Source organism: Carex rostrata, chromosome 12, assembly GCF_964058835.1.
Source record: "Carex rostrata chromosome 12, lpCarRost1.2, whole genome shotgun sequence".
NCBI classification, from domain to species: domain Eukaryota; kingdom Viridiplantae; phylum Streptophyta; class Magnoliopsida; order Poales; family Cyperaceae; genus Carex; species Carex rostrata.
The window spans coordinates 10,386,541-10,402,794 of NC_135929.1; the positions used below are offsets into that span (position 1 = coordinate 10,386,541).

The 16,254-nt window shown below is 34.5% G+C and overlaps 2 protein-coding genes across 2 annotated transcripts; both read right to left on the reverse strand.

The window, feature by feature from the left end:
• Nucleotides 1–4,246: 4,246 nt before the first annotated feature.
• Nucleotides 4,247–6,283, reverse strand: LOC144563614 (pentatricopeptide repeat-containing protein At3g20730-like). The gene is made up of 2 exons (XM_078313095.1): nucleotides 5,408–6,283; nucleotides 4,247–5,304 (listed from the first exon to the last, which is right to left on the reverse strand). The coding sequence occupies exons 1-2, from the start codon at nucleotides 6,153–6,155 to the stop codon at nucleotides 4,247–4,249; spliced, it is 1,806 nt and encodes a 601-aa protein (XP_078169221.1). The 5' UTR covers nucleotides 6,156–6,283.
• A 1,635-nt stretch (nucleotides 6,284–7,918) lies between these two features.
• Nucleotides 7,919–9,436, reverse strand: LOC144563615 (uncharacterized). The gene has a single exon (XM_078313097.1). The coding sequence runs from the start codon at nucleotides 9,434–9,436 to the stop codon at nucleotides 7,919–7,921; it is 1,518 nt and encodes a 505-aa protein (XP_078169223.1).
• Between the last annotated feature and the right edge of the window lie 6,818 nt (nucleotides 9,437–16,254).

Sequence of the window (16,254 nt, forward strand, 5' to 3'; positions counted from 1 at the left end):
CTTGCTCCTGAGAGCAGCATAGTACAGAAAAATAAAATGCTATTAACTTGATTAATTTTTTTTTTTTTTTTTTGGCCATCTAGTTCTTCCTTAATATTTAGCATTATGTGGCTTCCAAGTCTGTGTGTTTTCTAGTAAGTCTTTTTTTTTTAAGTTGAGGTTTGATATATTAGCACCATTAATTAGGGACGGAGTCGGACATTCAAACTATGTAGGGTTAAACATAATGGAGGTCAATCATATAAAAAGTTTCTATATAAAATGAGGATCAATGAAAACTCCGCTGCTCTTAGGGAGCTCCGCATAGAAGAGAAAAAGGCTATTTGAAGGTGAAAACGAAGACTGAGGTTTGAGAGTTGATTTGTGGCAGGCTGCTCCATCCCACCCCCTCCATCCCCCCCCCCCCCCCCCCCCCCCCCTCGTCTGTTCGGTTTATCTTGTTTCATCTCAATTGAGTGGATGGCTTCGTTTAAGGGTTCTGCGACTTGTTGTCGTTTCCGTTCATCTCGACTCTCCGGGTTCGACTGAGGGTTTGTGAATCTATTCCACCCTGTAGTATTCACTATATCTATATATGAATAAGGTATGTTCTTTTTGGTTGTTACTGATGACGAGTTGTCTCCTTCTCTCTTTCTTCTTCTTCCTCCTCTCTAAGTGATGACTGTCCTGGTCCGGTTGATTCAGTTTCCGGTTCCGGTTTGATTCAGTGCCATCTCAGCTGAGTGGTGACTGTCCTGGTTCAATTTGATTTAGTGCCCTCTTCTTTCTCCTCTCTGAGTGGTGACTGTCGCGATCCAGTTTGATTCAGTGTCTCTTGGTTGTGAATTCCTCTGGGCAACGTCGAATTTGAAAAGAGGAATACATTTCGTCCTCAAGGAAGGGCTTGACGCGGCGTAGTCCACAAACTATACAACTTGAAAAAATTACTGTTGTGTCTACATTCTCAGAGAAGAAAATCGGTACTTATTATTCGAGCATAAATATACCAATTCGCATTCTCTGACTTTACTTATCTTTTTTTATTTTCTCAGCACTTGTATAGTTGTAACTTGTATTTCTTTACAACCTCCTCAAATCCTAAAAAGAGTACGTATCCTCTAAACTTTTGCGTGACCACGTGTACGGTGCCTATTCAGGGATAGCGCAGGGGAAGTATTATTTGCGCTTTGAGATTCGTGTAGAATGCATTTGAACGGTTGAGATTTTCAAGAATGATACTCAAAGTTTGAGATATCTCAAGGGATGCCAATTAGGGGTGCAAACGGATCGGATAGTGGTAAAACCATATCCGTATCCGTATTTATTTTTCGGATACGGATACGGATCGGATAATAGATGGATACGGATATGAATCAGATATTAAATAGATACAGATACGGATCGGATATTAAACGGATACGAATATGAATACGGATATAATTCGGATATTCAATTATTATGGCGAACAATATAATTTTTTCTTTGTTATGTTTTACAAAATATATCTAATTAACAAAACTAATTACCAACATAAATAAAATGGTGTTACAGTACAGTAAAATGTGATTTTATCATCGTCATTTTATTTTATTAAAATGAATAAGTTGGCTTTGAAATGGATAAATCCGCTGATACATGGTGTTATAATAAACATGAGTGAGTCTATGGTACTATGCATATCACAGGTTGTTACCGTGCTACGGCTCTATATTCGAGTTTTCAAATCTTAACGGTCGATCCGAACCGTTCATCTTGTTCTCCATATTAATGTGTTTGGAGACCAAATTTTACATTTTTTGAAATTTTTTTACTATTTATTTAGATATTTAGAAAATCACTTGATCTGAAAATTCTGGACCATCCCAAAATAGTGATTTTCAATAAATCTAAAAAAATAGTAAAAAAATTTCAAAAAAATGTAAAATTTGGTCTCCAAACACATATTAATATGGAGAACAAGATGAACGATTCGGATCGACCGTTAGAATTTGAAAACTCAAATATAGAGCCGTAGCACGGTGCCAAATCGTAATATGCATAGTACCATAGACTCACTCAATAAACATTAAAAAGTTTTATATGTTTGATAAAATATTACTATCTTGCAATTTAGTCTTTCTGACACAATCTACTTACCAACTTAAAAAAAAATTGTAACTTTCACTTTCACTCTTCATGTTATTTTTCTCAGTACCCAACTCAAGTCCTGGAAACATCCAATGTAGCACACGAGTAAGCACAACCAACTGGTACCATTATCTGATAGAGTTACATAAATTCAATACCAATTATACCCAGTAATACAAAAGCAATCAACAGGAAACAAATAGCCAACAATGGCTAACGGGTTCAAACCCGATAAAAAATCAAACGTAGAAGAAGAGAAATTTCAATCAACCAAATTCCTCAACGATGGCCTTTTACAAGATACCAAACAAAAAACGAGAGAAAAAAAATCAGAATCACAAAAGAAGGGAAGGTGCCTCAAGATCTGTTGAGAGAAAAAGATCAACCCGATCAGCGACTAAATTGCAACTCAAGGAAACCTAGTAAACCGAAGAAGAAGAAAAGGAAGAGAGGGAGAATCGGGGAAAGGAGGGTTCTGGATAGGATAGAGAGAAGAAGGGCAGCGATGAAAAGAAATTTTCATGAAGCTTATCGGGTTGCAAACCTGCTAACGGATATCCGCTATTTTACAAATTACTGATGCGGATAATTATCCATATCCATATCTGTATCCATATCCGTTTTTGAAATCAAAACCGTATCGGTATCCGCATAAGTTATATCTGTATCCGCAAACTATCCGTATCCGAATATCCGAATGGATAATATCCGATCCGTTTGCACCCCTAATGCCAATTCGTGAAAGGGGTACTAGAAAAATGAAACCTAATGAGTGGTTATTGGTGAATTGATATTATCAAGTTAATCAACGCAATAATTTGATTACAGTACGAGTTTGGTGGAGGCATTCGCTATGATGTAATGATTGAATCAAATAAAATATAAACTATTAGTCAGTTTTCAAAAGTTTAAATTGAATCGAACCATTTAAATCGAAATAATTCAAAAATTCAACTGAACCGATTCATTTAAACCCAAAAACTGAAAATTTTCAATTCGGTTGAAAACCGAACATACCGAATTTTTAAAATCCAAGCTTATCACTGTTCCTGTTCCAATGTGACTCCACCTTTACGTATACTCGACATGTTATTTTTGATGTAGCAAACTAATTGGGGAATGATGTAGTAATTAAGAAAAAAAAAATTATTCAAGAGAAAAGGAACTTGTTGTGTGATGTTTTTGTTGGATTTGATCATTTATTTGTAGCTAAGTTATTTTATGAAAAAATATAGCTGAGATGAATAATAAAATTGCTTACATTCATTCAATTTTGTATCAATTGTGTTTTGTTATGAATATTTAAAATTACGACTTGATCTTATTTTTATTTAAAAAAGTAACTACGTGGATAATATTTTCTAATATTTACAATAATATTAAATTTTTTAGGACACAACAAGTACAAAAATTAGAGTTCACTTCGACAAAATAAAATATAGAAAAAAAGATGTACACATGCTGACGCGTGACCACAAAACATGTTGTACACATAATGTGACATTCCTCTGCCAGAACTGACACATTTTGACCTGAAATTTTTAAATATACCATTATTTAAAAAATAATAAACCAAAATACCATTTTTTTTGGTCAAAATTATAAAAATGACATGACCGCATCCCTTTTCTCAGCATTAAATACTCAATAATTCCATGCCTTGGGGCTTTTTTTTGTGTGATCTCTAACATCTCTTTTGTTTTTTCATTTCTTTTGGACAGGTTCAAGAACCGAATTTGTTCCGTCACAATTTGGCTGTTACTGCCGAGCGAGATGGTATATATATAATTTTACATCTTATAAATTCTTTTGCACACTTAAATATATGGGACAAATCTTTTACTAGATAGTTTGCTTTTGAAACTCAGGGTATTTCTACTCACTCAATGCTTCTACTTTAAGCAAACAATGGGATCAAGTGAGTTCTTCTTTACTATGGCAATTTTTTTTGGTTTGATTAATGTTAGTTCATCTTATTTTCCAAAGTCATATTATTTGCTAGAATGACATAATTGGCTGGTTAAGGCTTAATATGATAATATCTGTTTATGTATAGATACTGGTGCACATAAGCAACAAAGGTGATAACAGATACATTTACCAGTATCCTCTTAAAAAAGGTTCCTATTTACAAATGAAATTAGTCTGGTAATAGACTCAGTCCAAAATCTTTTCTACAACTCCTCAACATCAACCTCCTTATTTTAACCACCTCCTCCCAAAAACCCCGGGATGCATAAATATTCGAGAGTGCAACTAAATTCATCGAATTTACGGTGTCTAATCGTAAAAAATTCCTTGTGGCAACCTTCCCCACGGCCAAATTTCCATGGGCACCACAAGCCCCCACCAAAGCACCCCAAATTGAAGCATTTGGCTTGAAATTCATTCTCTGAACCAATTCAAACGCCTCGTCTAAATTACCACCACGCACTAAAAGATCTACAGCAGAACAGTAATGCTCAGCTCTTGGTTTAATTTTATATCTTTTTACCATAGAATTAAAAAGAACCATGCCTTCTTTTGTTTGCCCGACATAAGCACAAGAAGTCATGATTGCAAGAAACGTTACGTCATTTGGTTTTACACCGTCTTTCTCCATATCTGCAAAGAGTGTAAGTGCACCTTCATTGCAACCGAACTTCCCATAACCGGACATTATTGAAGTCCAAGAAACCACATTTCTGCTCGGCATTTCGTCGAACACGTGGCGAGCATCTTTAAGATCCCCGGATTTTGCATACATGTCAATCAGGGCATTCCATAGTGCCACGTCATTAAGCATGTTGCATTTTATTACACTTGCATGTATTTGTCTCCCCGTATCAAGGAAAGCTAAATTTGCACATATATTAAGCACGGAGCATAAAATAATGCCATCTAATTTTAACCCCAACCGGCTTATGTTACTGAAAATCCCTAAAGCTTCTCTACAACCTTCTTTGTCATTCGAGCAACCAGTTATCAGTGCAGTGCACGAGATTAAATCAGGTTGGGCCATTGTGTGAAACACCGCTTTTGCCTCCAATATGCCTCCACATTTAGCATACGAGTCAATGAGAGATCCAGTGGTAACCGGGTCATATTGGAAACCCGACTTGACAACTAAAGAGTGAATTATGTCAACATTGGAGGGAATTTTGATCGAAGCACAGGTTTTCAATATACTGGCAAAGGTAAAATGATCAGGCTTTACCCCTGTTGCGATTTCAAGAGAGCAAATAGTCAAATACTTAAAACTCGGTTTTATTAATCAAGCATGAGAGATGGAATAATAATTATTGTAAAGTTTATACCTTACCGTCTCTTATCATCAAACCAAACAATTTGGAAGTATCGCCGTAAAGCCCGTGATCTGAAACTCCCCTAATAATAGAATTCCAGGACACAGCATCTCTAATTGGCATTTCATCAAACAAGAATAGAGCGTTCTTGAGCGACCCACATCTCAAGTGCATATCCATGAGAGCACTCTGCACAAACAAATTCCCTGCAAATCGGCTCTTCACTACACAACCATGTATCTGTTCTCCACTTATCAGACAACCAACACTACAACAAGCGTGCAATGCACTGCCATAAGTGTACTGGTTCGGTCTAACCCCCGAACAATGCATCAAATTGAAGACCTCCAATGCTTCCTTCGGATACCCACTTTGTGAATAACAAGAAATCATGGCAGTCCAAGTCACAATAGTTCTCTCAGGCATTTCATCGAACACACGACGGGCACTCAAACCATCTCTAATTCTGGAATAAAATATCACAAACTTGGTGCTCAAATTCACATCTTTGACAAAACCAATAGCAGATAGGTGCTTATGAAGACATCTTCCTTCCTTCTCGGCTTTCGAGTCGATGCAGAGCTGGAGAAGAACGGAGTAGGTGGAAGAAGGCAAATGGTGAACTGGGGTACAAAAGAGGGTGTTAATGGCATCTTTCAATCTACCGAGTGTGCACAAGGTTAATATCTCGCTTGTATTATTGGATTGGTGGAGAAGATTGTTGAAGTGATAGGATTTGAAGCAGGTTGCCCGAATTACGCTCATAGAACTTATCAGAAATTGAAAATATGGAACGAAATTTAGCGCATTACAAAATGGAATGCATAAAATGTTCTCAAATTTGAAAAACAAAAGTATATTCAGTAAATTTGAATGATCATTGCATAAAAAATAGAAAATAATTATTAGAGTCGCATTCCAGTATCCAAAATTCCAGCGGGTCCTCAACTTCTTAATTTCTTATAATTTGATATGTTTGCAATTTTCAGAAAATCAAATCTTATAATGCTTTTGAGTAGTTTTTTAAAATGTTATAAATAAAGATTTAAAATTTTGAATATTAGTGCTGAAAATAGAAGTAATATAATATTGGAAGATTTTTTCTGTTAAACTGGTAAACTATTTGAGAAACACGTTCGGAGATTTATTTCAGATCAATTATCAAGCTCCAATTTATTATACATCATGAAAAAAGAGAAAAAGAAATTATTAACAAATGTTTCAAGGCTACAAATGGAATGAAATTGCAAACTATAGAATACATGCATGCAGCATATATAGGCAAAGTCAGAGACACCGTAATTGAGTCCATCTATCAGAAGAGCAATAATTTGATATGTTTGCAATTTTCAGAAATCCTACAAATGCAAGAAATTTTTACTACAAGAATTATTCAAGTACAATAATTTTTTAAGCCCCAACAAATTACAGAAGTAACAAATGGCTTGTTGGTCAATCAATGAATTTCCATATCATCAAAGAGGAAAGGTTAAGTAAGGAATGAAACATATGGGTGTCCACAGTACGAAAAGCTAAAGTATTTCACCATTTCCTTGTGGTGCCATTATGCTCCACCACTTTCGAATAATTAAATCTTCAAATTTACAAAAGAGAAAAGAAAATTAAAAGAAAAATGTACTACAGAACAAAAAGAATAAGTAATCTTGATCATCCAATTGCAATATTATTGAATTATGGTTACCTAATTATTGGGATAGCATGTCTTTGAGATTGTCATTGTTTCCAAAGTACAGTAAAGAAACGAAAAAGAATGAAAGATTTAGGTCGAATTGAAAACTAAAAAATTATTTTCAAATGTTTTTCTTATACCACAAAGACAATATATACCTTGGTTTATATATATGAATGGAACAATTATTATAATTATTATTATTATTATTATTATTATTATTATTATTATTATTATTATTATTATTATTATCCACTATAGGTCGTTAAACATAGATGCCAAAGTCAATAGGACTCTCCTAAAATGGACTTATTAATTTCCCAAGCAACCTTTCTCACTTTCTCTGTGTCAACTAAGTTAAAATTTTAAATTTATCAAAAACTGTTGTTTAATGTTCAGAAAGTAAAATTGAATTTCTGACTGCCGAAGTTTTTGGCGGTTGGGATATTTTTAAAATTCTCCATAATACTTGGACATTTGTATTATTTTTTATTTAATATTGGATATTAAAATAAAATCGGTGGTAATAATGTTTCAAGAGGTGAAATTGGAAATAAATAGATATATGTATTGCATTAAAAAAAAAAAAATCCAAAGATATATATAGTGCACAGTTACAAGGTACTTATGAATAAAACTTCGTAGCAAATCATAAAAACAAAAGACATACAAGATACCACACTAAAAGGAATTACAATTGACAAACAATGAAGAAAAAAAAAAAATGAAGAAATAACTCCTTCCAACCATACATTGTAAGATAAAAGTAACATACATGGTAACATCATTTTTTTCTTTTTCAATTTAGAAGCTCCGAATAGTACTGAAAGTTAAAGTATCATGGCTTCGGGGGAAGGACGTAGGCAAAAACTGCAAAGAAAGATTGTACTAATGTAAGAACTAGAAGTATGAAAGCAGCGACGACAGACATTGTGGCCCACGGACTGCTAAAGTAATCACGAATCAATTTTGCTCGATTCCTGTGCCAGCTTGATTCAGCGTATCGGTTCACTTCTGTGTATAATTCAACCAAATAGTGATTGCTCTCAAGAAAATTACCTTCGGTGACCTGGTTGATGAAATTAGCCAACTCCTCTTCACTGCCTAGCCAGTTCTCAATGATTCCGCACTCTTGTAATATTTTCACATCATTTGGTGTGTTGACAAGATTGTCTAAAAATGATAGGAACCTTCCGAAGGGTAAATTCTCTTTGCCATATTTTGACTGTTCAAATGCTAAAAGGTTTGTGAAAATAGGCTTAGTGAAATCGGTGATTGTTACTCTAGGGATTTTTAAGATACCATATTCAAATGATATGTCGAGCATATGTTTTGGGTTGCATTTTGGTGTGAATTTCAGGCCCGCTTCTTTGAGCTCAGTGGCAGAAGGGATCACCATCGAGGATAAATTCCCGGTACCATCCGGCAATGGCACTAATGACCTTCCAGAAGTCGAATGAGGAGGTCTTCCTCTGAGCACCCTTGAACGAAACCGATTAAGCAAGCCTTTGGTAATTCTATTGGCACTGAACATTCTGGTAAGATCAAATGATTTGGAAATCAATACAACTGCTTTCTCTGGGTTGGGCACTAAATAGTGGTAATAGAGATGGACCAAATGATGAATTTCAGCTGGAGGATCTGGAATTTCATAAATTTGAGCTAGATTGTCTGGCATTGCAGCAACTCCACGGTCTGGAATTTTAGCTGGTAGGTTTGGAATTTCAGATCGACCATGAAGTCTAGCTCTAGATGGTGGGTCTGGAATTAATTCAGTTGGTAGGTTTGGAATTTCAGATCGACGATGACGTCCAGCTCTAGATGGTGGGTCTGGAATTAATTCAGCTGGTAGGTTTGGAATTTCAGATCGAGGATGAAGTCTAGATGGTGGGTTTGGAATTAATTCAGCTGGTAGGTTTGGAATTTCAGATCGAGGATGAAGTCTAGATGGTGGGTCTGGAATTTCATCTGGTGGGTTTGGAATTTCAGATGGAGGGTCTGGAGTTTCAGCTGGAGGCCTACGGGCTGGTAATATGTAGTCTTTGGGTAAGAAATAGAAAGCAAGGTATTTAACAAAAAGCATTCTACATTCTTGATTAATACCAATCAGCTCTTGCAACTTGTCAACTATAAAGAAGGGAATTTGGTTTTCTTGAAGTAGCAAATCACGTTTTATGAACTTACAATTCCAACCAACCTCAAGAATTGAATCCAAATTTCTTCCTTCATATAGTTTTAAGAAGAACTCAAGCAAGAAGCATCCGTCAAGCAGCATCATCTCGACAAATGAATGGCTGTCAAGATCATCAAATGTCTCACTGTAACACCTTCGTGTTCTCTTTTCCAGCAACTTCATTTGTGATATACAGTCATCCAAACTTATGTGGTAGTTACGGGACAAGAAATCCCGCAAGAACCGCCTTTTTTGCTCCTCCAAGGCTCGGAGGTTCTTTTGGCCATGGTGGAATGGGCCGATGGAATGACAGAGGGCTCAAAGAGATTCTTCTTGCTTTGGGAAATGCTCTGTGGTGTGCGGAAGATGGTGAAGTTCTCTGCCTCGTTTGCATTGCCTGATAGTGTGTCGAGTTCACGTTGCAGAGAGGATGAGGATGCTGACAGAAGAGAGGATTCAAGTTGTATTGGTTCTGATAGAGGAGGGGATTCGACATCCCAAGAAGTTCTACGTGGTTTTGATTTGCGGAAGATCTGAACCGTCTCGTTCGCATTGCCCGATAATGTGTGGAGTTCACGTTGCAGAGAGGACGCTGAGAGAAGAGAGGATTCAAGTTGTATTGATTCTGATAGAGGAGGGGATTCGACATCTACAACTATGTGGGCTTCTCCTGCCATTAATATTTTTTGGTGAATTAATGGAAGAGATTTGGTTGGACTTGAACAAAACGACCTCTAACATTTGTATTTATATACATTGATCATTAATGTGGGCCATCATAATGTGGGACCTTAATTATCAATGTTAGAATAATCTACACATATTAAAAAAAAAATCCTATAGTTATATATATATATATATATATATCATTCAACCTTTCACAAAACAAAATATATATATTAGTCAACCAAGCAAAGTTATGCGTACTATAATTTCTATGTACCATGCAAATGCAATCAGCATGCATGAAACTGACAACAGTTTTTGCATGTGTTAAATAGTTTGTATTTCTTAATTATGAAAGAAATTAATTGTGCATACATTTAATTATGAAAGCAATTGTATTTCAGCTAGAATTCCTATATCTAACTTTTACTTGCTATATATTTTCAGAAATCCCACATCTACAATAATTTTGGAATTACAATTATATATTTATCTTGCAAAATTAATTATTGTATAATGATCTGGTGTAAAAATAAAATAATTATATATATATATGATCTCAAAATTTAGTATATATTGGACTCATTCTTTTTCATGAAATCAAACAACTTAACCCTCTGCTTTTATCTTGCTCACCAGTCACACCTTGGTATTGATTCTTCTCCCCTCCATACTATTTCTTCTTTAATTAATTAATTATTCAAGGCAAAAGAAACCAAGAAGGAATATAATTAAGGCTAAGTTTATAGGTTTTGTGTGCTTTTTCTTTGAGTGTGTATGAATGTAGAGATGAGATGAGATGGAAAGGGTGAAGGGGCATATTAATTATATATATATATATATATATACTATGCCCATGCCATGAAGGATTTGTGTGGGGCCATGCGTTATCTTTTTTTTTTTTTGAAAATCTTCGCAGAAGTTGCAAAGTCGTGAGGAGGAATCAAACTCTCGACTTTTGGGTACAACAACTCTAGGACTTATTCCTGACCAATTGTGCTACCTCCCCTTACTCGGGGCCATGCGTTATCAAAGTGAAAATCAAAAGGAAAAAGGTACCCTAGGAACGAAAGGAAGGAATATATATATAGTTTTAACCATGCCCCTGAACATATATGATTTGACAGTGAAAAGGGTAATTATTCCCTATTCATTAGAGAACTACAAATATTTAATGAATAAAAATAAGTGTGCGCAGATCATACGAAATCCTGTTATATATCTCGACCGTATCATATTCATTAATTTAACATCCATATACTAAACCTGCACTCAATTAACCCTCCATATATACCACTCAATCTCAATTTTACATGCTATTTTCAGAATTCCTACATATACAAGAAATTTTTACTACAAAAATTATTCAAGTACAATATTTTATAAGCCCCAGCAAATTAAAGAAAACGATGATTGTAGAAAGTAACAAATGGCTAGTCACTAGGGGTGAAAACGGGTCGGATATTATCCGACCGAATTCGGATTCGTATTCGAAATTTTCGGATATGGATAGTCGGATATAGATAATTTGCGGATACGAATACGGATACGGATATGATTTATCCGGATACGGATACGAATTCGGTTTTAATTTCGGTAGCGAATACGGATTCGGATAATTATCTGAATCCGGATACGTTGATTTTTCGAATATTTGAATTTTTCATTTTTCGGATATATTTTTCTGATAATCGGATAATTTTTCGGATATCTGGATTTTTGAATTTTTCGAATAATTTTTCGGATATTCGGATATAGGTGGGGTCCGCCTGTAATAAAAATAGAGAGAGGAGAATTAAGAGGTGGGATCTGTGTGGCCATCCGTGAGTGAGAAGTCCTGTCATGAGACCCCATCATCATTCAAACAACATCTTGAATTTTTATTTCTCTCATTAAGTTAAATCTTAGGTTTAAAAATCCATAATAAATTTTCAAAAATACTAATAATCATTTTTTAATTATTTTCTCATTTAATTAATTGAGTTTTGATGTAATTTATTGTTTATGATGGGTCATTTTATTTTTATTAAATAACACATTAGTTAATTAGTTTTGTTCTGATTTCAAATGTGGATACTTGTTGTTTTACAATTAAAATTTTTAATTCACTCCACTGATGTTATACAATCTTGTTGTAATATATATATCCGAATTAGAAATTCGATTTATATCCGTATTCGTATTTGTATTCGACTAATATTCGATTCGTATCCGATTAATATCTGATTCGTATTCGTATCTGATTAATATCCGATTCGCATCTGATTAATATCCGATTCGTATCCGGAAAATAAAAACGGATACGAATATGATTTTATCACTATCCGGTCCGTATTCGATCTGTTTTCACCCCTACTAGTCACTCAAGTAATAAATTTCCATATCATCAAAGAGGAAAGATGAAGTATAAAATAAAAGGAAATGAGAAGAGAATGAAAGATTAACATTGTTTCTAAATTACAGTAAATTAAGAAAATGAAAGAAATGACATTTAAGATTTAGGAAGAATTGAAAGTAAAAAATTATTATCAAATGTTTTTCTTAAACTACATTTGACATTTGGGATTCGTGTGTGAATTATTAAAGAGAAGCTTGAGCTGGGATGGGTCGTTATTGGGCTAATGAACCATAACATATATAGTTGCATGCCTAGGTAAGTCAATTGGACTTCTAATGGGCTTAATTTCTAAGCAATTAACCTCTTTCTCTTTCTCTTTGTATGTGTCAACCAAGTTTTTTTTGCAAATTTTCGCAGAAGTTACGAAGTCGTGAGGGGGAATCGAACTCTCGACCTTTGGGTACAACAACTCTATGACTTTTTCCTAGTCAATTGTGCTACCTCCTCTTTCGTGTCAACCAAATTAAAACATGAAATTTATCAAAAAGTGTTGACCATTTTAATTTCTTCACCATTTTCTGGGTTTTCTTCCATTCATGTAAACATGGCACATGCTATTGAAGGAATTTGTCCAAATTACTCTTAATTATTTATTACCCTGTTTGTCATGGCATAAAATAGGTTAATAACATAAAACCATGCAAAATATGATTATATTTTACATTATATTTGCTTATAGATACCCTAATTGTCAAAAAAATGTGGTGTCAATTTATAGTTCCATTTAATTATACTGTTCGCCTATTTCATCAATAGATACTGGTGCACATAAGCAACAAAGGTGATAACAGATACATTTACCAGTATCCTCTTAAAAAAGGTTCCTATTTACAAATGATACTAAGAGAATACAAAAGGAATTAGTCCGGTATAGCGAAAGCTACCATAAATAGCGTTTGTTTTATTTCGAAAATTATATTTTATATTTTTAACATGTCTCATCAAGAAAAAAACATCAAATTGATTAAGAAGTTCTAATATTCATATTGAACCAATACAAAGTTCAAATTGTCATTCAAAATATCCCTAATTAAAAAACTATCGATATATTTTTATATTCAAAATATACCACTACCATATATTAATGCATGATACAAAATTTAATTGATATAGCGGTATAGCTTGCACATGTTCCATTGTATTGATATAGCTTGATAAAGTAAAAAAAAGCCCATCTGGACATTAAGGCCCATTAAAATTGCAAAATCATAAGCCCATATAGCATAGCGGACCGCTATTTCCGCTACGCGCTACACGCTATAGCGGATGTAGCTCGATTAGCGCAGTTTTACCTTGTAACTTAGCTTTCTAGGTCCAAAACTGCTATAGCTATTTAAAACACTGACTAAATGACATATTTTATATGATCACACAATACTTCCATTTGAAGATATAAAACTTCCTTTTGTCTTCTACAAGCTTACAAAAAAAAATACACAATTTTCGCAATTATAATCCCGAAATTTAATCCCGCAACTATTATTATAATCCCACAATTCCCGCAATTTAATAGCATTTATTAATAACCCGTAATTCCCGCAATTCGTGACATTATACCAATTCGAGCAATTCATAATCGAATCGAATCGAATTCAACAATTACACAACTTAACCACATTTGCATAAAATACACAATCGAATCGAATCGAATTCAACAATTACACAATTTCATCACAATTGAATCAAATCGAATCGAATTCAACAATTACACAACTTAATCACATTCAATCGAATCGAAAACTTACCCGAGAGAAATGGAGCAGTGGCAGCGAGCGAGGGAGAGAAGAGATGTGGCAGAGCAGCGACGGAGGCAAGGGCGGAGCACCGGCGGCGCCGTAGTTTTTTTTTTTTTCTCTTCTGGTGCGGAGTGGAAGCAAAGAGGGGTGGGGTCACGGGAATCAGAGAAGAGGGAGAGTGGGGGGGGGGGGGGGTCACGGCCTCACGGGTATATTTTAGGGGGCCTAGTGGACTGCCCATGGCCCAGGTGAGCTGGTCCCTAGCGGACTGTCCCCTGGCCAGGCAGTCTGCTGGGAGTTTTGGGCTGCCCCAGATCCAGGCGATTCAACTCAATGGGTGGAGGCAGGAGGAGAAGAAGATGAGGGTATTTTAGTCATTAATTATTTGGAGTGGAAAAATTAAAAATTAACTAACTTTGGAGTGCATTATTACAATTTCTAATTTTGGAGTGGCAAATAACCAATTTTTCCTTTTTTTTATTAATGTTTATATTTCTAAGTTTACTAATTCTAAAATATTGATTAAGAAAGAAAATAATTATTGTGCTCTTAATTAGTCAACAGTTTTTGGAGATAACCCCAAGTTCAAAATAATAAACAACTCTTGTCATATAGATAACCCAAGTTCTCACATCATTAACAAAAAACTAAGCACTAAAAATACATCCAACTTTTATGCATCCTTTCTTGTCTGATCTGAGCCGTGTGATCCGCATTAAGATATATATATCCGTTCAATTTATTTACCAATTTACAATTTTAATGTACACACAATTCTCAACACAAATCCGCACCTTAGGCACCACCTGTCAGTCAATCCTGGCACAACTAACCCTTTCCCTGGGCCTTACCCATCAACTATCTCCGCCGGCACTTACAACAGGAACCGTGTTGGTGCCAGTAGTAGTCGTGCCATGGAACTGCTTATATGATGATAACTGGACCAAGATAAATTGAAATGTGAGTTCTTTTTTCTGAGTTCTGGTGTTCTTTTCCTTTCTCCTTTTTTGGCATTGAAAATATTTTCTAATTGTTATGATTTGAACCCTTTGCTATTGCAGAGACAGAGAGAGAGATAGTGAGGGTCAAGGGTGGAAGCTGTCATTGTAATTTTAGATTATTTGTATGTGAAGGTCTAGTAGGTGCTATTAAGTATATTGTTGTTAACAGCAATTAATTTTGTGCTTTGACATTAGGTTGTTAACAGCATTTGAAAGACTCGTATGTATTTCAATTTGGTTGAAGCTTTTTGTGTTAGTTGATCTTTATTTCTTTCTCATTTATGGTGTTCTCTCTTTGTATTGCCACCATATTCGTTTTTATTTACAAAGGAGATTTTTTTTTCTGTCAGTGTATCCCACATCTCACAACAAGAATGAGACACTTTTCGTGAGGATAAAAAAATGACTTTTTGCGATGAACTACTTTCATTGTTCAGTTTTTTTTTTTTACGATGATACTTTTTGCAACGGACGACCGTGATAAATGCGTTTTTTTCCTCACAAAAAATGTCTACTTTGTTGTAGTGTCTATCCATACTTGGGCTTTTTAAACCAAATCAACTAGGTACAATGCAAAAAAAAAAAAATTAATATCCAAAAATCATTTATATTCATTTCAATTTTAATTTCACAATCCACAACCCATTTTTCACACTCAGAAATGTTTTCACATTTCAACATTTTTACAAGGGAACAAAGGGGGTCTAATAGGCATCGGACCAAATTCTCTCTCATGCTTGCTCAATCTCGATAGTAATTTTAGAGAGTCTAAAAACAATAATTTTGTACCTAAGTAAAAAAATAGTCTCGGAGCACATTTTTTGCATGAGGCATTTGAACCCTCAATATACAATTGACCAACTTTACTAAATTTTGTATGATGTAAGTGAAATCAAAACTGCCAATCACAAAATCAAAACTGAAATGAAAAATTAAACTATACTAAAAGTTAATATTAACAAACACAAAATCAAAACTGAAATGAAAAATTAAACTATACTAAAAGTTAATATTAATAATTAAATCACAGAATTATATCGTAACATCAATCGAATTTTATGACATGAAAAATCAAGTTTAGATGTGTGACGAATCTACCTCATATTATAGGTGAATAAATATATTAAAGGTGAATAATTTGATATGCATAAATCAATTTATTTAATAACACACAGTACATCCATCGGATTACATGCAATC